Source organism: Typha latifolia, chromosome 1, assembly GCF_019914945.1.
Source record: "Typha latifolia isolate L0001 chromosome 1, TyphaL0001v2, whole genome shotgun sequence".
Taxonomy (NCBI): Eukaryota; Viridiplantae; Streptophyta; class Magnoliopsida; order Poales; family Typhaceae; genus Typha; species Typha latifolia.
In genome coordinates, this window is record NC_133086.1 from 24048142 (window position 1) to 24072228 (window position 24087).

General features: G+C 39.3%; 3 protein-coding genes across 3 annotated transcripts; 2 read left to right on the forward strand and 1 right to left on the reverse strand.

The window, feature by feature from the left end:
- Positions 1-1672: 1672 nt before the first annotated feature.
- Positions 1673-5987, reverse strand: LOC140802726 (uncharacterized protein At1g76660-like). The gene is made up of 3 exons (XM_073158290.1): positions 5535-5987; positions 2335-3532; positions 1673-2017 (listed from the first exon to the last, which is right to left on the reverse strand). Exons 1-3 carry the CDS (start codon positions 5634-5636, stop codon positions 1812-1814), a joined length of 1506 nt encoding a protein of 501 aa, XP_073014391.1. The 5' UTR covers positions 5637-5987; the 3' UTR covers positions 1673-1811.
- Positions 5988-7724: 1737 nt separating this feature from the next.
- Positions 7725-10681, forward strand: LOC140788316 (probable receptor-like protein kinase At4g39110). The gene has a single exon (XM_073137526.1). The coding sequence runs from the start codon at positions 7843-7845 to the stop codon at positions 10408-10410; it is 2568 nt and encodes an 855-aa protein (XP_072993627.1). The 5' UTR covers positions 7725-7842; the 3' UTR covers positions 10411-10681.
- A 1195-nt stretch (positions 10682-11876) lies between these two features.
- LOC140788238 (structural maintenance of chromosomes protein 4) lies at positions 11877-24018 on the forward strand. The gene is made up of 28 exons (XM_073137421.1): positions 11877-12118; positions 12417-12506; positions 12782-12883; positions 12949-13125; positions 13394-13524; positions 14759-14837; positions 14918-15075; positions 15155-15230; positions 16661-16789; positions 16854-16998; positions 17110-17240; positions 17479-17631; positions 17714-17903; positions 18595-18728; positions 19467-19625; positions 20317-20622; positions 20732-20908; positions 21145-21228; positions 21294-21503; positions 21604-21693; positions 21791-21912; positions 21996-22151; positions 22233-22340; positions 22454-22514; positions 22726-22860; positions 23360-23447; positions 23536-23608; positions 23696-24018. Exons 1-28 carry the CDS (start codon positions 11966-11968, stop codon positions 23814-23816), a joined length of 3738 nt encoding a protein of 1245 aa, XP_072993522.1. The 5' UTR covers positions 11877-11965; the 3' UTR covers positions 23817-24018.
- Positions 24019-24087: the final 69 nt, after the last annotated feature.

Consider the following 24087-nt stretch of genomic DNA (forward strand, 5'->3'; position numbering starts at 1 on the left):
TTTTTTTTGTTGTTTATGAATCAGTGAGGGTACGTCGGAATATTATCATGCAAAGGTGCGGGGAGTTTTTTTTTATTTTTTATGCAGATACTGAGGTAATATAATGGTATTATGGTAGTACGATGAAGAATGTATATCTTTGTACGTAGTGGGGTATATTATATATATAATTTACACTTTTTATTAATTAAAACTTACAAAAGTACAAATTTATTCAATATTATTTCTTTAAGTCCAATCCAGGTAGTTAGTTTGATCATTTGGTTTAAAAAATCATCGATTCTCAATACAATTTGACTGTTATCTAATACTTTAATATCAATTTTATGTTAAATCAATTGTAATTATTAGATACTATAAAAGTGTACAACTATACAGTAAAATAGCTTATGTTGGTATTCGCTATCTTTTAGTATAAGAAATTAGAATAATTATTCTAGTAGTAGCCTTATTCAAATGGAGTGAGGGATTATTGAAAATATTATTAATGTCTATTGATTTAACCAGGTAGAGATCTTGGTAATCTGTTGTCTTGTAAATTTCTGTAATTTTCTACACTACCGGTTATGGATTATGACTCTCACGACTATGATGATTATAATCCAACCAAATTGCAAATCAAATAGATGAGAAGTTCTACCTCTTTCATCTGTCTTGTTAAGTTGATAGAACACGACCTCTATTTTCCGCTAGTTGTAGAGTTTTTTTTAACCAAACTAGTCCTCTTCGGAACTATATTAGATCTCAACTCAAACTTAATACTAAAAAATTTTAATTCACTATAGTCGCTAATAAAATGCTAAATTAATTAGCATTTACTTGAAAATATATATATACTGATAATAAGTTTAATTGAAAAATGCTGAAATATTTAGTGTTTATTAAAAAAAAGATAATTTAAAAGGTCAAACTTAGTTTGTAATGTAATAATGTTAGTTATTACAAAGATGAGAGGAATGAATGATTTTGATTAAAACTTGTGAAAGATATAGATAAAAGTACAAAAATATATATATAATTGAAATGGCACAGCTATTCCATAAAGCTAATTGCGTTTAGAAACACACAAAAAAAAAACAATAACTCATCTAAATTTTAATTTTTTGTCTAATATTTTTACTGAGAAAAATACTGAATTAATATAATCTGAACTATTCAACATTTTTATTTAAAAATAAAATTTTAACAAGTTCAGCATTTTACTTAGAAAACAAGATGTTAAGTTCATCTAAAAATAAAATACTTGGCATTTTCCTAACGGCTATAATAAAATAGACTTTTTTTTATTAAGTTTGAAATTTAATCTATTTTGATAAGGTTTGGAAAAGCGCTTGTTTGGATAAAAACTCTTTTGTTGTCTTTGCCAATTTAATACCTCTCGCTACAGAAGATACCAATGTTCTAAAACAGAGGACAAAGTGACCGCCCTGGGCACTCACTATGGATTTTTTTGTCGTTTACCACCATTTCCATTCAATAGGTTGACTGACTTTCCGCCCTGCAGAATTGTTTGTTTTCTCTTTTTATCATTGAGACCGAAGGCTAGAATTGCTCCTGCAACGGCTTTATCTCCATCATCCATTTCCATGTCTATGAAACTCTAGCAAATGACACGTATTATTCAAGACACCTATTCCAAAAACATGCTATAAATAGTCAGGAATCAAGTAGATGATGGCAGTGTCAGAGCACTATCAGGAATTAAGATCATTGATGGAATTGAAAGATTGATATTCTGAAACCCAGTCCAAACTTCTCAAGGAACAGTAGAGAATCTAAAGCTACCCTACGGATTAGTACACGATTTGCTGTTATGGCAATGAGGTACGCCACACCAGAATGCGATTATTTTCTCTTAAACTTCTTGCCCTCCTATAGTCGATTTCTGCATCTGAGCACGACTTGCCAGGTGGAGATCTCTTCACTTGAATGTCTGAGTTCTTTAGAGAAGTTGCCTTCCTAAGACCATCTTCTAATAAGATATCAGCACCTCGAAATCTGCAGTCTGACTTAAAACCTGCAACATCGCATAAGGGCAAAGACTGTAATGGCGAAGTGGAGAAAATAGCAAACAACAAAAATAACAACATTTTATAAACATCATACTCTGCTGTTGAGGCATGCTACTAGCAAAAGAATAATCTTTAGATTTGTCAAATGAGAGAAATATGTAGTAGTTAGATGTTAGCAGTAGCACATATCCAACCCATGAATTTATCTATGCAAATCTGTATGAAATCATGAATTGTAAAGTACAGTGACAAAGTTTATTGAATATACCAAGAAACACAGTATATCAGTTTAGGCACAGGTAGAAGATTCAACACCATTTACCTGTAAGTGTGCTGCTGTCATCCAGCACTTTACAATGAACTCCATTAGCAAATTGATCTGTTATTTTCTTACTTCCGTCATCCTGCATATCTAACAGCGCTTTCTCCATCTTTTTACTTCCATTGGCCTCCCCAATAAATGAGTAGTCACCTATACAAACTTCGTCATTTGCAAGGGGAGAGATAGTGAAGGATTCATCATACCCATCAGATATCTCCACATAGTTTTGCGTAGTGATAATTTCATCTGCACTAAATCCAAATGATGCTCTGTAGGCTTCAATCTCCTCAACATCTTGTTTGCAGTTTTTGCTGTGTCTGTTTCCACCACTAGAATAAACATCAGCCTCTCTGGATACACTTTTTCTCCCTCCACCGTAAGGAAATGAATGTTGTGCCTGGTCCAAATAAAACTGTGCAGAAGTAGCAGGGCGAAAGAAACTAGTATCCAGCATGAAGTTTCTGGAGGTTGCAGAATCAAGTTCAAATAGCTTTGATGATGCATTCCTAGAATGTGGAGATTCACGTGCAGATATAGAAGTATTCCACTGTGCTGGAACCTGCTCAGGAAAAGGTGAAGAGACACCAGTCCTTGGGGTAGCAGAAGCTGGTGATATGAGGCTGCTGGAAGGACTTCCAGGGTAAAGTGGATACGATGCCTGAAGATCACTACCTACGGCATAGCTTGATGACAAGAAAGGCATGCCATTCTGTTTACTGGCACTCTTAAGATCCATAGAAGAGGAAAGAAACTGTGCAAAAGGGACATCTGGAGATGAGGGAGTGGTAAGGTGAGCTAGTTCAGGTGGAGGGGTCAGTGGGGCAGTAGAAGGCTCTGTTGTAAAAGTTGAAAAAAAAGGAGGTGAGACCAGTTGAGGTTCATGAGCATATGGCCCTGTGGCAAACATAGTGGATGATGGGCCTCCAGGAGAGTTAGCAGATATTGACAGGAAGCAACTAGGTGATTGGGCCGTTGAGGGGATTGCAGAGTTTGAGAAAGATGCTGGTGAGGAAGGTGGAGCTAGGAGAGATAAATTCAGAGTGGTATTTTGATCAGAAAGCCCACCAGACAGTGCCCCATTTCCACGACTTGTCGATGCACTTCCGTCTGGAGTACGTGACGCTGGAACAATGCGTTTCCCTACTTTTTGTGATCGAAAACAGGAGAATCCACCAAAACAGCCTGCCCATCTACCCCGCTGACCAAATAAGAGAAGCAAGTATGAGTGGTAACGCAGTACAGAAATTCTTGACTACATGCATTTCTAATATATATTATGAGTCAAACTCAAACAGACAGGTATCAACCTTAGAAATAATTATAAACATCTTGCCATTTGGAAAAAAAATGCTATGAAGCTAATGACAATACTTTCAGCTTCATTAATCAGGCTTAGGAGTTACAGGCTTATCTCTCCTTCAAAAAGAAGCATGAACAATAGCTTTGATTGGCGGGCTAATAATCATGTCCTATTGCATAAAGTTTCATATGCTGACATTTTGCAGGAATTTTGCTCACTGGGGATGTCAACGAGGTCACATAATCTGTTGTCAGTCAAAGACAAGGTAATACATATTTACCAAGAAATCTGCAAAGGAGATAAATCAGGAAGGGGAAAAAAGAAGAAGCTCCAAAAGAAGTGGAAGTAAGAAGAAATTCCTCTTGTGGCTATAGCATGTTTGCTGGTATTTAATGTTTCTAAATAGACTAAATGTCAAATGTCAATCACAGACGTGTGAGGAAAATGTGATAAATGAAGTTTTCATGTATAAATGAGCAGCAGGGGAAAGAAAATAACAAGAAAAGGATGTGGCAGATAAGTACAGTGGAATATGTCATGCCAAAAAGCAGATCGATTGAGGCTTCTATATTAACTGAAGATTCCTACTCAAAACTATACTCTTTGAGATAATTGAGAATGATTTGAGTAATAGCACCACAATAGAAATCAAGTTGATTTGGTGCTACCATTACTTAATTCATGGAGTTCGCCACTTCTAGGTGAGCATAATCTAGCTCCTCTGGACATAGGTGATAGCTTTATCCTCACTTATCTTTCACTTGAACTTAATTAAAGGTTCTCCTACTTTTCAAGAATTAGCCAAGAGAAAATTTATATAGATATATATATTTTATACTGTTGCAAGGTTGGACTTAGTGAAAGCATGCATGTATTCAGGAGTAGCTCGAAGATAAAATAAAAATAGAGAGATGTTGACTTTCCAGGAGCTGGAATAGTTATTTCATATGTTTGAACAATCAAAGAACAAGATGCAAGACCTAGTTTATCTACTTTTTGTGTTTGTTTTTTACTCTTCACGTTCTAATGAGTAGCGGACATTCCATAAAACAAGAATAGACTTAGTTTATCTAGGATAATCTCTGTTCTACTGACCTTCAACATAACAAGCAACAATGATGTTGCAGTCCCTACTAAGCAAAATTTATGAAATCCAGGAAAATAGCCATGGTTGAAAACTTGAAATAATTGAGACTTCAATTTACCAACCTCATCACTCAATGCACATCTACTAGGTAGTAGTGATTGTCGTATATAGGTAGTTCCATAGGAAATTAGCTACCAAACCTTGATCGGGAACTAGCACCAGTAAGAACTACAGAAAGGCAATCTAATCAAAGAAGCCAGAGTTAACAGTAGAACAAGAAATATCGGTTAGAGGCATCAATGTAAACCAGATCCGCACAAAATTATACTTTGTAAATAGGAGAACAGATCAGATTACGGTATGAAAGGACAAAATAGTAGAAAAAGAAGAGGATTTTGTTCCTGCAACCAAGCAGATACCCAGCATGAAGCAGAGAGAAGCTTGACTGCAATCAAGCATTATTTTATTTTATTTTAGAAATACAGAAGCATTTAGCTCTAATGTTGCAAACAGAATAAAGTGAAACGAAGAGGACTGACACCTAATCAAATAAAAATAAATAATAAAAACGGCACAATCAGCCAGCGTTAGCCCTAGATCTGACTATGAGAGCGATTAGAAGGGAAGCAATTTTCCTTTTCTTGGTGAAATGCACAAAGGGTTAATTTCTAAATGATTTAACACAAGCAAGCCGCTAAATCATGCATGCACTACCGGCTATGTGAGAGATTAAGCTCAAGAGAGGTGGAGACAAAAGAAAAGAAGAAAGAAGACGACGAAGAGCAGAGAGAAATACATAGAAACTTCACATACCCTCTGGTGAGAGTGGAATCGCGTCTCCACGGAGTCAATGGCAGTCGCCGCGGCGCTAATGGACGCCCTGCTGTTGGCGCCACCTCCACCAACCCCAGCCATGCTCTCCCCTTGCTTCTCCTCACATTCGACAACGACTACCTGCGTGCTTCTACTCCCAGGAGGAGTAGCTGTCCATATGTAAACTTAGTTTTGAGAGAAAATGGAAGCTCTGTCAATGCCGACGAAAAAGAAATATCGGAGGTAGAAGCTCTCTCTCTCTCTCTCTCTCTCTCTCTCTCTCTCTCTCTCTCTCTCTCTCTCTCTCTCCTCGTCCGTTGTATGGTCCACTCCAGAGCAGCAGCGGCAGCTTCAGATGGTTTGTTCTCTGTCTGGCTCTCCCTTCCTTTTCTTTCTTTCTTCGTTTTCCTTTACTATATAATATCTTATTTTTATAAGTATTTTTTCCCTTATTTGCCCTCTCTCTGCCGTGGCACTCTCTTTTTCTCTCCTCAGCACTCACTGTTCACCCACTCTCGTGGCTTGCTTGCTTGCTGGTGTCAAAAAGGTACGACGAGCCGAGCAGGTGTCTAGGTACGGAGTTAGGCTCGGGAGGGAGACGAGCCTGCTAGACTGGATATCTCCTTATCGAACCCGAGTACGAACAAAATCTCAAGGATCCCCAAGACGAGATACTCATCCCCACGCTGTTTTCTTTTCTTTCGATTACCATTTTTTTTGTTCGCTCTTTCCTTCTCTCATTACCCATCCGGCCATCCTCAAGATTGTTTTCTTTTTATATAATATATATAATACTACTTCTTGCGTTGCTTTGGTGGATGCGTGCGTGGTGTGTCTGCTTTGTTCCTTGGCCCTCAAGCATTCCTCTCTCTCTCTCTCTCTCTCTCTCTCTCTCTCTCTCAGCATCCACCCCTGCTTTCCAAGAGAAAATACCGTGATGCCACTGTATTATTATATGGGGGAGGGGGTGGGGTATGGCTGCAGGGGTTGGGTCAATCGAACAGCGAGAAACGTGTGACGGTCTCGGCGGTCCCAAAGGAAATACAGATATCAGTACCAGTATTGCTGTCATGCTCATCACGCTTAATTTCGTCGGATCCGTTCTGTGCCTTCGCAGTAGCAGTGCAGCTACCGCGTCTGCTGTATTGCGTCGACCTTACGGCCACCATGGCCCCTTCTGGACTCTCCTGTGAAATAAGTGACGTACTCTCACGGCCTATCAAACAAACAAAGAAAGAAAGAATCCTCGCTCATTTGTTTGGATCAACCAATATGTAAAATGCGGCATCAATCAGTCATTTGCTGCGCCAATTTTGGCTTTTCTTGAAGCTGATGATGAAACCGTGAGGTATCCACCGGGAGTCCAGGACAAATCTAGCAGGTGTTGGCAGGCTCCTTGCTTTAGAGAATCGATTTTTTCTGGAGGCCCAACAGCACAAAATTCCTGCGGCCCAAAATGAGTTGATTCGCAATTCTCCCAAACCATTCCTAGATTATAAATTCCTCCCACTTTCATCTAGGCACTTTCTGCAGTCTGCCCTGAGCCAGCCTGCACCAGTTTGGCGCCTATATATGTGCAACGCAAGGTTGTGAAGATGCTGTGGACTTTTAGTTGCGATGGAGGACTCTTGTCACTCGGCACTTGATAAACCTCTTTAGGAAGAAGTCCGGTCGTGAGGTCCGGTGGATATTACGAGTCGCTGCTACTAACAAGCATAGCATAGGCGTAGGGTCCGGTTTCGGTCAGACCATGTTGACGGTTGAGTCAGCATTCCGTGCTTGCCTGGCCAGAAGCTCCACGTAGTCATTGTTTTTGTTGGAATAACGAAGAACATTGTGTACGGCAGGGGATGCTCACTAAAATCCTGCCGAGAACTTCGCCAACTAAGAACTGCAATGGAGAGGAGACGACGGAAGAGCTGACATGGAAGTAGCTCAGTTGCTAAACTTGGGATAGAACAGCGGTTGGCGAGGAAAGGAGGAAGATAGAAATGGTTCGGTCGGTTGGAGTCAGCCTATAATGCTGGTGGACAAGAGACTCACCCGGATCTCCGCAGTTGACCCGGTATTCCATTCTCTATCTAAAGAAAGCAAGGTGAATTCCCCCTCAAACACAACCAAAGGTCCAAAGCACAGCACAGAAGTTGGTTATGAAACATCCATCGTTTAGTAACGGACATTTCTCTCTTTTCTTTTTCCCCTTTCTCCCCCTTCCCGAACCCCTTTCCGGGATCGGAAAGGCACCGAGAGAGGTACTTCAATACCCAATCCTTTAGCGGATATATAAAATAAAAGAAAAGGATCAAGAATGGTCCGCCGTAGATCATCAATGGAGCTCCTTCTGCTGCTCCTCCTCACCGTCTTCTCTGGAACCTTGGCAGCCTCCTCGAGTGACTCGGACGATAACACGCCGTCGACGTTCACGCCTCGCGACAACTTCCTGATCGATTGCGGGGCAACGTTCACCGTCAACGTGACTGACGGCCGCGTCTTCAAGACAGAGGCTCAGTCCAACTACCTCCTCTCTGCTAAGGACGCCATCAAGGTCTCTGTCCCCTCCGCCCCCGGCGTCACTTCCCCTATCTACCTCTCCGCCCGCATATTCCACGACGAGGCAACCTACAGCTTCCCCCTCACCGTCCCCGGCTGGCATTGGATCCGTCTCCACTTCTACGCCCTCAACAACACGGACTTCGACCTCAGCCGCGCCACCTTCTCTGTCAACACCGACAACTACGTCCTCCTTCACAGCTTCACAATCGACGACCCCTCCAAGTGGGTGCTCAAGGAGTACCTCATCAACGCCACCACCGACCACCTCGCCCTCCAATTCGCCCCTCTCCGCAACTCGGCCGCGTTCATCAATGCCATTGAGATTGTCTCCGCTCCAGACATCCTCATCTCCGACACCGCTTCAACGCTTGTCCCTGTGGGCGAGACCGACGGCCTCTCCCAGTCCGCCTATCAGACTGTGTACCGCCTCAACGTCGGCGGGTCTAGCATCACTTCTGGCAATGACACGCTCAGTCGTACGTGGGACGAAGACGCCAAGTACATTGTATCCAAGTCCACCGCCAAGGACGTGTCCGTCTCCCCTAGCATAATCGAATACCCGGACGGTACATCGCCCCTCATCGCGCCCAACTCGGTCTACTCCAGCGCCGTCAAGATGGCGGACGCACGTGTGGGTAGCCCCAACTTTAACGTGACGTGGCGCCTTGACGTGGACCCCTCGTTCGGGTACTTGGTCAGGTTGCACTTCTGCGACATCATCAGCAAGTCCCTCAATGACCTCTACTTCAACGTATACATAAACGGGTTAATGGCGATCTCGGGGCTCGACCTCTCCACCATCACTTCCGGCCTCTCTATGGCGTACTACAAGGACTTCGTCCTGAATGCCTCCGTGGCGACCGATAGGATCACTGTGCAGATCGGTCCCTTGAACGAGGACACCGGCATGATCGACGCGTTGCTCAACGGCCTCGAGGTTATGAAGATAAGCAACTCAGTGGGGAGCTTGGACGGTGAGTTCGGCGTGGACGGCCAGAAAGCGGACGACGGGAGCTCCAACCGCCGTGCCGTTGCGGCCGTTGGGTTCGCCATGATGTTCGGCGCCTTCGCGGGGCTCGGGGCCATGGTGGTGAAGTGGTACAAGAGGCCCCAGGATTGGGAGAGGAGGAACAGCTTCTCTTCGTGGCTCCTCCCTATCCACACCGGCCATTCCAGCTTCATGACTAGCAAGGGCTCTGGCTATGGCTCGCACAAGAGCGGATATACCTTCTCGTCAACACTTGGGCTTGGCAGGTACTTCTCCCTGGCAGAGTTGCAAGCGGCCACCAAAAACTTCGATCAGAACTCCATCATAGGAGTTGGCGGGTTCGGGAACGTGTACATGGGAGAGCTCGACGATGGCACCAAGGTGGCGGTAAAGCGAGGTAACCCACAGTCAGAGCAAGGGATCACAGAGTTCCAGACCGAGATCCAGATGCTATCCAAGCTCCGCCACAGGCACCTTGTGTCGCTGATCGGGTACTGCGACGAGAATTCGGAGATGATCCTTGTCTACGAGTACATGGCGAACGGGCCCTTCAGAGACCACATTTACGGCAAGAACCACGAACCTCTGACATGGAAACAGCGCCTTGAGATTTGCATCGGTGCCGCTCGGGGACTCCACTACCTCCACACCGGCACTGCGCAAGGGATCATCCACCGCGACGTCAAGACCACCAACATCCTCCTTGACGACAACTTCGTGGCCAAGGTGTCCGACTTCGGCCTCTCCAAGGACGCGCCTGGGATGAACCAGACCCACGTCAGCACCGCGGTCAAGGGGAGCTTCGGGTACCTCGACCCGGAGTACTTTAGGTGCCAGCAGCTGACCGACAAATCCGACGTGTACTCCTTCGGCGTAGTACTCCTGGAGGCATTGTGCGCGAGGCCGGCTATCAACCCAGCTCTGCCGCGGGAGCAAGTGAGCCTGGCGGAGTGGGCGATGCAGTGGAAGCGGAAGGGTCTGCTGGAGAAGATCGTGGACCCCAACCTGGCTGGGACGATCAATAAAGACTCGTTGAGCAAGTTCGCCGAGGCCGCCGAGAAGTGCTTGGCCGAGCACGGGGTCGAGAGACCGTCGATGGGCGACGTGCTCTGGAACTTGGAGTACGCACTCCAGCTACAGGATGCCAACCCCCCTGTCGTTGCTACCACTCCTTCTCCTTCTCCTCCTCCCAAGACAGAAGCAGAGGATAAGACGGAGGTGGTGTCGGGAGCTCCTGCGACCGAGGCGGTGTCGCTTGACGCTACAGTGGACAATTCCAGCACGGCTGTAGCCAATGAGTTGTTCGCACAACTTGCCGGGATGAAAGGGAGGTGATCCATCTTAATTCGTCTCCCGCGGTTGATTTGACGACTTAATTACTTGTGTATGCTCTCGTAATCCCTATAATATTATCAATTGATAAATTGATGTTAATGCTTGTCATGTTGCTGCTGTCTAGATTGGGTTTCGATCTGTTTTATTGTAACCACCGGTTGTGTTTTTTATACGTTTGCGATCTGTTATTTGTTATATTTGAGATGGTTCGATCGTGAAATCAAGAATTGTAATCTTATTTTAATTTTTTTCAGGTCGGCAATTACATTAATACCTTTTCTTTGTTGTTTTTTTTTTAGAATGAATGGGGAATAGACCCAATTAAAATAAAACCTTTCGTCGAATTACACTCAGAAGTGGATAATATGCCTCCAAATTAATAAGTTCTTCCTACGGAGGCACATCATTCCTCTCAAACTTAACTAACTAATGTACTAAGGCATATGCTTGGTTGATAAGAAGTGAGAGTAATTATGACCATTTAGTATTTAATAAAAATTAGAATAGTTAGTGAAAGTAAGTAATTATTACAATTAGTGATTTTAGGATGTAAACTGTTGCTATATCCTTTTGTAATAGGTATGGAAATTTGGAGGATTATAAGGGAGCGGAAAACGCACTTTTTTTTTATCTGCTTTCATCATCTAAATATTGTATATAAAGTGGTAGACTTTCAATTTATCATTTTTTAAATATCAATTAAGCACACTTTAAATTGAATGTTTTTGTGACTTCCTATATGAGAAGTGAACCGCATGTCAATACTCGTGAGAGTTGATCTATGAGTAATAGGCTAAATGATGATCTATTATAATAGTTGGTTTTGTACATATTTTGTTAAGAGAGAGCTGAGAATTCAATAATATCTTAATTAAACTATAAATTCGAACTTAGAATTTCTCACACAATATTGAACTCTTTTAACCATTTGAGCAGTGTTATCTTAGTATATTTCATATATTATTTAAAAGGAGAGTATTTGCAAGAATGTATATAATATTAAAATAATTTTTTCAATGTAGGAAAAAGGAAGAGGAAGATAAATCGCCGGTATATGATGCTCTTTTACTGAAATATGATTATGCAAATACGTAAAAAGGAAAAGACAGTGATATAAGAGTTTCTGACTGTTTTCAATCTGCCCTTACTTGTGTTTACGAGACTCAGCTACTTGGAAACTTAAATATAATACTAAATATATTTATATTTAAAAGCCGCTGAGGATAAAATGAACATAATCTTATATTTAAAATTTAAATTATATTAAATATGTAAAATAAATATTTGGGAGGGCCGGGTGTCGTAAAAAACTCTGGACACGAAAGCTCTTAATAGTTAAAAACTTAAGAGGAGGGGGTAGCACCGCAACAGGCCGTTCCGGTGGACCGGTTATTTCGTGATTTCCTATTTCGTTTTCCCTCGCAAAATCTTCCCAAATACAAACCCACTTCCTCTTTCTTTTCGTTTTCCCTCCTAAGTCATACCCACTCCGATCACCTCTCTTTTTCTCCTCCTTTCTATCTCTTCGTAGGCTGTAGCTCTGTTCGAAGGCGCCATGGAGACTGAATCGAGAGATCCAGGCATGGCATCTTGCGGCGCATCGCCACCTCCATCTTCGAGGCTGAAACCACGGCTATTCATCAAGGAGATGGTGTTACGAAACTTCAAATCATACGCCGGCGAGCAGCGGATCGGCCCCTTCCACAAGGTTCTTTTCAACACTGATCTCTTCTTCTTTCTCCTAATGCCTCTCTTCCCTCTCCTCCCTCTATCTCTCGCCAGTTCGGCTCTAAATCGCGGACTCCTAACGGAGAGGGCTCTTCCTTCTTTTTCCCCTTTTGTTTTCTTGTAAATTTTCTCTCTGTGCTTTCTTGAGAGTGCCGTCGATCCCAAACGTTTGCTATTTATGTCTATTTTCTTGGTGGTCGATCGAAGTGAAACCCTACGATCTGCATCTCGTGATAATTTTCAGTTTTATTTAAGAAAACAAAAGATCTTTTCTGCAGAGCTTCTCGGCGGTTGTTGGCCCTAACGGGAGCGGAAAAAGTAACGTTATAGATGCTATGCTCTTTGTGTTTGGGAAGCGGGCGAAGCAGGTAAATCTTCCATCACTTCTTACAACGATTCACTAGAACGATAATATATCATATCAGACTATACTTCTTCTCTCTTATCTAAATCCTTTTGTGAAATTCGAGATCATCTTGTCTCGGGTTTTAGGCTAGATTAGGCAATTCGAAGAGTGAAAAAGAGAAGAAAAGAAAAAAAGGGAAGGAAAAGAAAGAGGCATAATTTATGAAGTATTTAGAACTCAACATAGCTTAACTATACTTTAGTTTAGCAAATAAGCTGACGGTTCCTTTCAATGTAGATGCGCCTGAATAAAGTATCAGAGCTGATACACAATTCTAGCAACCACCAAAATCTGGACAGTGCGGGAGTTTCTGTCCATTTCCAAGAAATTGTTGACCTGGTATGCTTGCATATTATTCACCATCTCTTATCAACTGCAGAGTGTGATTCTTGCAGCCTTATCAGGATGATGGAACCTACAAGGCTGTGGAGGGCAGCGACTTTGTTGTTACAAGAATTGCTTTCCGGGACAACTCCTCAAAGTACTACATCAATGACCGTGCAAGTAATTTTACTGAAGTCACCAGAATGCTGAAAGGAAAAGGAGTGGACCTGGACAACAATAGATTTCTCATCCTCCAGGTTTTAAAGATACTCTCAAGAACACATGAATTTTGCCGTAATTCTTTGTTTTCCTTGCAATACATATCATTGAGAATTTTAGAATAGAACCGTGATTAGTTAGGTTAACTTTTTTTTTCTGGTCAAAATGCTTCACTCCATTCTTGTTCCAAAATTGCTTTTGCCAGGTTATTAGTCGGTCAGATGAGTCATGATTATCCAATAATATGATATATCTATTTGCTTATTGTACCATCCCAGTTCTTATGCTCACATGATTGCTTTTCAGGGTGAAGTTGAGCAGATTTCGCTAATGAAACCAAAGGCTCAAGGGCCTCATGATGAGGGCTTCCTAGAATATCTAGAGGATATCATTGGAACAAATCAATACGTGGAAAAAATAGAAGAAGCATATAAACAGTGAGTTTATTTATAAATATTCTCCAACATTTTCACTGTTATTTTGTTCAACTTGTAGTTCTGGTGTTTCAGTACAATGTCAGGCTACATAGCAGTGTAAGAGCAGTAATAATGTTATATTGTGATGGTTGCATTATAAATGATCTGCGCATTGAAACTTTGCATATTTGTGTTTGGTTATTCAAGAAATATCCAATACCAATGTGGGGCCTATTTCAGTAGATACAAATAATTTAAATATTAACGTGCTCCATTATAACTAGGAGTGGGTGAATCACTAGGAAAAGGGAAGGACATGTTTTCATGCCTTTCTTGATATTCAAAATGTGAATTAGACTGTTATCAGAAGTATGTCTAAGTAGATCTAACACAATCACTGACTGAGAATGTCTATATAGTCGCATCACAAAATTGTGATTTTCAAAGCTAAGTTAATTGAGCTAGGTCATTTTAACAATGCATACCATTCCCACACTCGAAATTAATATATAGCCCGACATAGACAGCCAATTGTAGCTACCAACCACTTTACTTTTCTAGAGAACAGGCCATGGTTTTTTTTTTTTTTCAATTACTTTTCAAGCTGTAAATATTGATTTTGTCTGTTGGAACCAAAGAATGGGAGGGATTTATATACTTTGTTGTATCAGAGCTGATTTTAACTGACATTTGTGACATGGAGAATTATGACACAGAAAATTGATCAAGTATGATAGATAAAAGATATAAGCTTTCCTTTTGAAGTAGTCATGGAGGTCAACATGTTGGATGAGTCAAGGTCTGGGCTTATTGGAGCTGGATTTTATGAGTATATGTTGATTTTGGTTATTCTTCCCTAAAACTTCTACAGTCAGCACGTTATCACGGTAGTGTTGAATTCAAACCTGATAAAGAGGATGGCCAGAATTGAGAGCGAGATATTGTTTTCTTTTGATATTTATTTCTATTATGTGAAAACTAGGAGTGGTTTTTTGAGAAAGATGGCAGTTATTTAAAATTCAAGACTTTAGGGGTTCTTAAAGGCTCCAGATTGACGTGGATATACAAAAGTATTGGCCATTCAGTGATGCTAATAATGAACAAACAAGAAAATGCACATATTATATCATAACCACTCTGAATTTCTTTCATATCACCTTTTTGGTAATCACTTTTGCTGATGCTAGTGAAAGTAGAAATTTTTTGCCCTTACCAAGTTTCGTTTTTCCCTCATTATGAGATACTGTTCTTTTAGGCTTGAGCTCATCAATGAAAAGCGTTCTGCAGCAGTGCAGATGGTGAAATTAGCTGAGAAAGAAAGAGGGAGCTTAGAGGTGCATGTTTGGTTTGCCAATGCCGTATTATTTCCCTATGTTTGTTATATTAGACAGTTCTTTTATACTCTGTTCTGTAGAATGTCAAAAACGAAGCAGAGACATACATGCTGAAGGAACTATCATTTTTTAAATGGCAAGAGAAGGCTACTAAATTGGCTTCTGATGATGCTGCTTCCCACATTATTGAGTTGCGAGAAAATGTGTCAAATCTAGAAGCAAATCTCACAAGTGAAAGGTCTTTTGTATCAGAGATGCACTTCTCTTTTATCTGGATCTTGATGATGTCCTGGCTGATAACTTTGTTCTTACCTCAGGGTGAAGATTCAGGAGAATACCAAGTCGTTGACAGAACTTGAAGCTGTATATAACAAATATTTGAAAAGACAGGAGGTATAATTTTAAGGGGGCAGTATCAGTAGTATTGTCAGATTTTAATCTTGTTTCTAAATGTTTTGCATCTGCATGTTAACCTATGAGCATACTCACCTCAGCAAATTCCAAGGAAGCTGAAACAATTCATGAGCTGCCATTTCTTTTAATTATTGATGTTTTTCTTCACCTGGTCAGTAGTTCGTCTATTAGTGACTATCTTAGTGTAGGTCGTACAGGGAAAATGTTATGCCTGATTTGTCAGATTATCAAATAAGTATTTTGGTGTGCACATTATCTGATGTGCAGATAACAGGTCAGAAAACCAAATGAACGATCATAAGGTTGCAACTTTTAGTTGAGTGAAGTGTGGAAGCATTAGCTTCATATATTATCTCAGATTCTCCTTCCTAAATGTTTTATAGAATAAGATTATTGTGGTTATTTTCTCAAATGGAAGCATTATAAATGGAACTTTGTTGGCACATTGTGTCAAAGTAAACAATAAACCAGGACAAATTAGAACTGCTGCAATGAAACTCTATTTGTACAACATGAGTTATTGCAGTTGAATGAAGTTCGCCTACTTGTCGAGCAGATTAAGACCATCTCATCTACCAGCTTTATTGTCAGACTAATCAATATTTAATGCCTTTTACTTGGCTACAATTATTCAAGGCAGTTCTACTATATGTTTCACAGCTGTGCAACATCTGGTGCTCTAGTTTTTTTTTAAAATTGTACTTGTTTTAATAATGTCCTAATTTTTCTGTATTCTTAATACAAGCCAGTACTTCTTGATCCTCAAGTAAATAGGCTAAGGTTTTTGAAATTCAGATGCTTGTTTCTTTGTAAGAAAGCTTTTATAAGTTACATTGTCCACCCAAATTGTTGTACATATTCCATTTAATTATTTAACACTTGTTCAAGTAATCTTCTTCTCTAGACTTAACTTTCACTTGCAACTAGTAGAGATATGCAAAAGCAAACTGTTAATAGTGAAAGCACTTACCTGATTATGGTTTAGCACAAACAAAGCATGCCGGTTTGATTAATTTAAATACTGTGGATGTTGGTTTTGAGAATAAGCTTTTACTACTGTTGCAGGTATATATATCTGCAGTTCTAGTGTCACTTGCAGGGATAAGTATTAGTTTCTAAATGATCGCCAATGATTTTTGGTAGTGTAATCTCTATAATGCTTTTAACATCTATAACACCACCTACAGAACTACGAAACACATACACCCTCCTAGCAACATGGTCGTTATCCTTTATTCAATACAATGGTTGCTTTTAGTTTTTTTTGTTGCTTCAGGTACTTTTCTAGAGTATTAAATAAATATATTTCAACTTACAGTTCATTGAAGATCTTAATCCAATTCTAAATTCCCCATTTGATTATTAGTGTGATAATTACTTTTGGATGGTTTCATTGTTCAAATGTTCAGGAACTTGATACTGATATGAGGAATTGTAAGGAACAGTTTAAGGAGTTTGAAAGGCAGGATGTGAAATATCGAGAAGATCTAAAACACCTGAAGCAAAAAATTAAAAAAGTAGACGACAAAGTTGGAAAGGTATGTAAAGTTTTCTTTATGACCTACTGAAAATGTTAGCATCTGAAGCATATTTCTACCACAGGATACATCTAAACTTGATGAATCTGTGAAAGAGATAGAAGAATCATCGATTCTCATTCCAAAACTTGAGGAAGAGATACCCAAACTGCAACAGCTCCTGCTTGAGGAAGAAAAAATCTTGGAAGAAATTAAGGAAAGCTCTCGAGGTGATATGATGAAGATGATACCTATTTCTTATATACTTTTAGCTATCTTTTCCCTTTCCATAAGATGAGATTTTTTATCTGTAATTCCCTTTCTGCTTTACTAAACTGCAGATGAAACTGAGAAGCATCGTTCTGAGCTTATCAAAGTCCGAGCAGAACTGGAACCCTGGGAAAACCAACTGATTAAGCATAAAGGAAATCTTGATGTTGCATCTGCTGAGAGCAAACTTTTGAAAGAAAAGGTGTGCCTTTTTATGTGTTTGACTTGTTGAAAATTGACTTTATATATTTAGAGAATAAGAAAAAACTGTAGTAGCAGAAGTTTTTTTTTCCCATTTCAGTGATCATATTTGAGTAAACATTCTCAACATACATATCTCATTTCCTTACAGATGAAGTACCTTATTTACCAAGTTTATCCATTTAATACTTTGGTTGTGCTGTCTTTGTTCTGCTCTGACTGATAACAATTTGCTTCAGCATGCTAGTGCTCAAGCTGAATTTGAGGATGCACAACAACAGATGGACACTATAGAAAAGAATATTGAAATAAAGATGGCACATATTGGGGAGATTCAAGGTAAAATAGAGAAAAATCAGATTGAAGCAATGGAAGCTCGTAAACTGGAACAGGTATATGCTTGTGTCGTAACCATATCTTTTTATGCTACATAGAAGGATGGACAGATTTAATAGTAGCTTGGATGTTTCACAGGAATGCGTAAAGATGGAAGAATCACTTATTCCTCTTGAGCAAGCAGCTAGACAGAAAGTTGCAGAGATCATGTCTACTTTGGAATCAGAAAAAACTCATGGGACTGTTCTGAGAGCAATTCTGCAAGCTAAAGAATCCAAGGAGATAGATGGAATTTATGGGCGATTAGGTGATCTTGGTGCAATTGATGGTGAGAATTTTTATAATGTTAGTAGTGCTACACACAATCAATGCTTCTACTGATTTTATTTGAATTTTTATTATTTTGTTTCTAAAGATTCTTTATTCATATTAGACTCTAGATGTTACTAAAACTAAAAGTTCTTTAGTTTTTTGCTTGGCCAAGCATGTCACAAAGAAAGTTCACTGTTTCAGCTGATATCTTTCTGTTTCTGCCAAAGCAGAGTGCTCTGGACTAGCACTATAGAGCATTTAAAATTTTGACTTTTTTCAACCTAAAAATGAGTTTTAAGAAAGACGTTGAAACCTTATGGCTTTTGGCAAAATTGTGAGATTGGTACAGCAGTATTTTTAAATCATCATCATCATTAACACGAGTGAACAGTGACATGGATTTCAGTCGAAAGAGTGATGGGTTGATGTCAGATTGTTTTTAGTTTTGTGTGCATGGTGTTTGCTGGTGTATATGTGGGTGTGGGTGGTTGGGGATTGTATATGTGAGTGTATATGTGCTGTAGTGGTGTAGTGAAATTTCAAGGGAAGCAAGTTAATATACTTGTTGTTCACTTCTGTATACAGCTGTTTGTCAAATTGATTATCTGTATCTGTTCAGCAATCAATCATTATTACAGTTTAATATGCTTAGTTTGCTGCAGCATATTTGTTGGAACTAAGGCTTGTTTTCTTCTCTCCTTTTTCAGCAAAATATGATATAGCCATATCAACAGCATGTTCTGGGCTTGAATATATTGTTGTTGAGACAACAACTACTGCTCAAGCATGCGTTGAGTTACTTCGGAGAAAGAATCTTGGCATTGCTACTTTCATGATATTGGTACTGCTCCATATGATCTAGTTAATGCTGCCATTACAATAACTCTATATTGTCTTCCTTTTTTGCTAGTTGGTAAGCTGTTTGTATACCAGCAAACATTTGGGCTCTTAGTATGTTGACATATTTTAATTCTGAAATTTGAAAATTAACTGTTTTCTGGTTTCTTATTCAAGAAATTTGTTCAGAAGTTGGGCAAAGTTTCAAGTCTTTTTTCTGTGATTTTGGTGCTAAACTTATGTCCTATGCTCATCATCATACTTCATACTATTTAAGCTAAGAATTCTATTTTAATGAGTCACGTTGAGAATGCTTCTCAATCCAGTATCTGCTGTGTTTCTACCTTTCTCTGATGGACATTTGGTGCCCCATCAACTATAGATTAGCATGATGTGCTCATGAGAATTTCTGCTTTCCTTTATTCTTTAGGTCTGTCTGGTCTTCATTTTGCTTTCCTCACACCAGGTTGTCTCCACATATCCACTATATTTCTCTTTGTTTTATAGCATTATGAATATAGTAATATGTTAAAATCAGCATGTTTTGACATAGAAGTTTAGATGCCTTTTGGCTTGGTCAGATAGCTTCCTTGCTTGCTCAGTATGCCTATTGGTTTGGTACCATTGTCCTGTGAAACCTGTTGAAGCAGCACATATTCATTATCTACACGTTGTCAATAATGTTGATTTTTGTGGTGCCCTGTCATGCCAAGTATAGCTCTCATGGAATGTTCTAATGCAGGAAAAACAAGTAGACCATCTGCACAAGCTGAACGAGAAAGTGCGAATTCCTGAAGGGGTTCCACGCCTTTTTGATCTGGTTAAAGTTAAAGATGAGAAGATGAAGTTAGCTTTCTTTGCTGCCTTGGGTAACACTGTTGTTGCCAAAGACCTTGATCAGGTTAGATTTTTCACAGTTACAGTAGTTTCATATTTTCCTTAGGTGGTCCATAATGATTGTGGATTTGTCTAATTCCCGACTTCTGAAGGAGTTGATATCCTCTAATATAAAAGAAGTGCATTTAGCCTGGAGGATATCAACTCCTTCATATTTTCCTTAGGTGGTGCATAATGATTGTGGATTTGTCTAATTCCCGACTTCTGAAGGAGTTGATATCCTCTAATATAAAAGAAGTGCATTTAGCCTGGAGGAAGTAGATCATCTGCTGCCCCTACTGCATGAAATTTCTTGCAATCGAGGTGCTTAGCAGCCCTTTACCGGCACTCAAATCAGGCAGTAGTTAAAGTACAGTGTTAAGCAAGAACTTTTAATTGATATGGCATCCCAACACAGGCTGCCAGATCTTCAAAAGCTTTGAAGGTCTGCTGATGATTTGCTGCCTTAATTTAGCTGCTTGGAGTGATTTGTGTGCTACCTTACATTTCAGCAGCTCACAGGTTACTCATCTGGGTTGATGAAACCTTGGATGCTTGTTTACTTCAGTCTGTGGTGAACATACATCACCTCAGTTGATCTATCGATTTTTTTTCAATATATTATTATAGAACATTATTTGAGGGCTAAATATTTATGAAAGTATCTGTCACTAATTTTTTGAAAATTTTAAAGCCTTTTCCCTCTGTATTGTTAGGCTGCCAGAATTGCTTATGGTGGGGACAAAGAATTTCGACGTGTAGTAACACTTGAAGGTGCACTTTTTGAGAAGTCTGGTACAATGAGTGGTGGTGGAGGCAAGCCTCGTGGTGGTAAGATGGGTACATCTATCAGAGGAAGTGTTTCAGCAGAAGCTGCTGTAAATGCTGAAAAGGAACTAGCTGAACTGGTTGACCAACTCAGTAGCTTACGTCAGAGAATCAGTGGTGCTAGAAAACGGTATCAGGCTTCCGAAGATGCTAAATGCCATCTTGAAATGGAATTAGCAAAGTGCCAGAAGGAGGTGGTACTCTGCTCCTGACAACAGTAGATATCTTATATTCTGGTTTTCTTGTGTTTTGTTTTACTTTCCATTATATGTAAACACTTCCATCTCTCTCTTCTTTATACAGATAGAGAGTTTGAATGCACAATACAGTTACAATGAAAAACAACTTCATTCATTGGAAGCTGCATCACAACCAAAAGATGATGAGCTCCACAGACTGAAGGAGCTGGACAACATTATATTTGCTGAGCAGATAGAACTAGAAAAGCTTGTGAAATGCTCTGGTAAACTTAAAGATAGAGTAAGTGGTTATACCGAGATCCCATCTCTGTTTTCACAATCCCAGTCTGCTCAGAGAAGGATATTAACCTCAACTAACATGGGCAAAATTTGTGCTAAAGCTTGTCCTTTTCATGTAGTCTCATCACATATCTGCTTTTGTGATGTTTGATATGTAATGTATTCTTTCTATAAATGAAAGAGTGTATTGGATAACCTGCATTTGATTAATTTCTTTGCCTTCAATGTTATTACCAGGCATCTGAACTTCAGAAGAAAATTGAAAATGCAGGTGGAGAAATGCTTAAGAATCAGAAATCGAAAGTCATGAAGATCCAATCTGTGAGTATAATTTGTGTTGGATTATCCTGAAAGCTTTGCTTCTAATCCTGGTAGTCTCTTATCAGGATATTGACAGAACTGGTACTGAAATCAACCGTCACAAAGTTAAGATTGCTACATGTGAGAAATTGGTGAAAAGATTGACGAAGGGGATTGAGGAGTCAAAGAAAGAAAAAGAAGCTCTCATTGAGGAAAAAGAGAAGATGATGTCTATTTTCAAAGAGATAGAGCAGAAGGCATTTATAGTTCAAGAGAACTATAAAAAAAGTCAAGAGGTTTGCAATTTGATTTTGATAACTCAACTTTGAAATTGAAACAGTGAATAGATGGTTGTTTAGTTGTGCATAATTTCTGATAGTATTTTGCTGACTATAGCTCATTGACAAGCATAAAGATGTTCTTGATGATACAAAGGCAGAATATAACAAAGTAAAGAAAACTATGGATGATCTGCGTGCAGCTGAGGTTCTCTTTGTTTCCTCTTTTATTGTTCCATAGTAATCTTCTGATACTGTTGATCATCTTACTCTCTGAGTAACCTCTAACCTTTGCCTATATGCAGGTTGATGCCGAATACAAATTGCAAGATATGAAGAAGCTCTTTAGGGAGGGGGAGATGAAGTTGAAGGCACTAAAAAAAAGGCTTGATGATATACAGATGAATCTTAGCAAACACATGGATCAGTAAGTCCAAAATTTCTTAATTCAACTGTGCAAGCTGGTATTGTTTTTGTAATGGTTCTTTAATCAGAATTCTATGGCAGCAGAATTCAGAATGATGCAATTGAACCTGAAAAACTTCAGGCTGCATTGAATGATGAGTTAGTAAATGATAATTGTGGTATGAAAAGAGCAATGGAAATGGTTGCATTGCTGGAAGCTCAGCTGAAAGACATGAATCCAAATCTGGATTCAATTGCAGAGTATGATCCTTATGAATTGTTTGTTTTTTCTTACAACTATTTTTTCTTTAAATGCTTATTTCAATCCCTTGGTTAATTCAGATACAGGAAAAAAACCCTTCTGTATCATCAACGTGTGGATGAATTGAATGCTGCAACACAAGAGCGTGATGATCTTAAAAAGCTATATGATGGATTGAGAAAGAAACGGTTTGTGCCTTTCTGCTTATTTTGGTATATTGTAAACATATGGCCATCAATGTAATGCTTGATATATTTCTGCTGCAAAGTAATCTCACACCTTAAAATTCTCGGGTCTTTAGGTTGGATGAGTTCATGGCAGGATTCAACATAATATCTCTGAAGTTGAAAGAGATGTATCAGGTTAGCTGAGGGCCTTCCCACATATTCTGTTTGCATGTATTAGGATATTTTATCACTTGATCATTATTTTTCTGATTAACTAAAATAGTTGGAAACTTTGTAGCTTTTTTATAGTTTGCATAGCTGAGTACCTTGGAATAACTACAAGAATTTCCTACTTACCAATTTTATACTTTGTAAACCATATGTATGAGTACAATTTGGACTGCAGATGATCACTCTTGGGGGTGATGCTGAATTGGAGCTCGTTGATTCCTTGGATCCCTTTTCAGAAGGCGTAGTTTTCAGTGTCAGACCCCCAAAGAAGAGCTGGAAGAACATCGCTAATCTATCAGGTGGTGAGAAGGTAATTGCAGCAGTCATGCAGATATCGCTAATATGTTGCACATATTGCTGGCACTACTATATGTCAATTGTGCTTATATAGCTTTCATTACCTTACGGCATCAAACTAAACCTTAGAATGATAATATGACTATCTTCCTGGTGATGCCTTCCATTCTTCAGATTGTTCTTTTACTGATAGAATGCTAGCTAGCATAGTTCAAAGATTTTGGGTCTGCCTGTTTACAAGTTATTGAGGAGCAATAACCCTTTACAAATCTGAAAATAACTTTGTATATGTTGGCATGAAAATAATAAGGACTATCTATTATAACAAATAATTTTGCTGGGTCCTGTCTTAAGGGGTAAAGTGATCCATACTATTCTGGACATCTTTTTATTTGGGTGCAGAACTTAATAAAAATCTGTGATGTTTTGTGACTGGTTTAGCAGTAACATTCACTATATTATGTACCTTTATTTAATTCAGCTTGAAGATGTTTGAAACAAATCTCTTGCAGACACTTAGCTCACTAGCTCTTGTATTTGCGCTCCATCATTACAAACCTACTCCTTTGTATGTTATGGATGAGATAGACGCTGCTTTAGGTAAGTTAGCTTCATTTTCGTTTACCTTTTCTTTTCTTTTCTTTTCCGTTTTCTTTACTTTTTGCTATATTCGATAATTTTGTTGCAGATTTCAAGAACGTCTCTATTGTGGGACATTATGTGAAAGACCGAACGAGAGATGCCCAATTCATTATAATTAGGTATGCGTGTTCTGTGCTATATTAAAGGTTGATAGTTGTTCCAATTTTGCATATGCTTACTACCTCTCTAAATACATCTTGATGCAGCCTTAGAAACAATATGTTTGAACTAGCAGATCGACTTGTTGGCATTTACAAAACAGACAATTGCACTAAAAGTATTTCCATCAATCCGGGAAGCTTCGTACAGAGTGGGAAAGCTGCTTAAACATGTTTTTAGGATCCAAGTGTGATCCTCTAGTGGGCAAGTAATTTATATGTTCCTCACTTGGAATCAAGTTGTATAATAATTTATAATTTTTATTTACCGTGCAAGTGTAACTTCTCATAGAAAACAGTGAAACCACAAGAGTTCATATGGATGAATTGCCTCAAGAGATGTGAATATATGAATTATGATCTTTGCACCACTTTTTGTTGAGAATATTAGAATTGGTCGGCAGCATTATGTAGATAGTTTATGATCGAAGTATACCAAA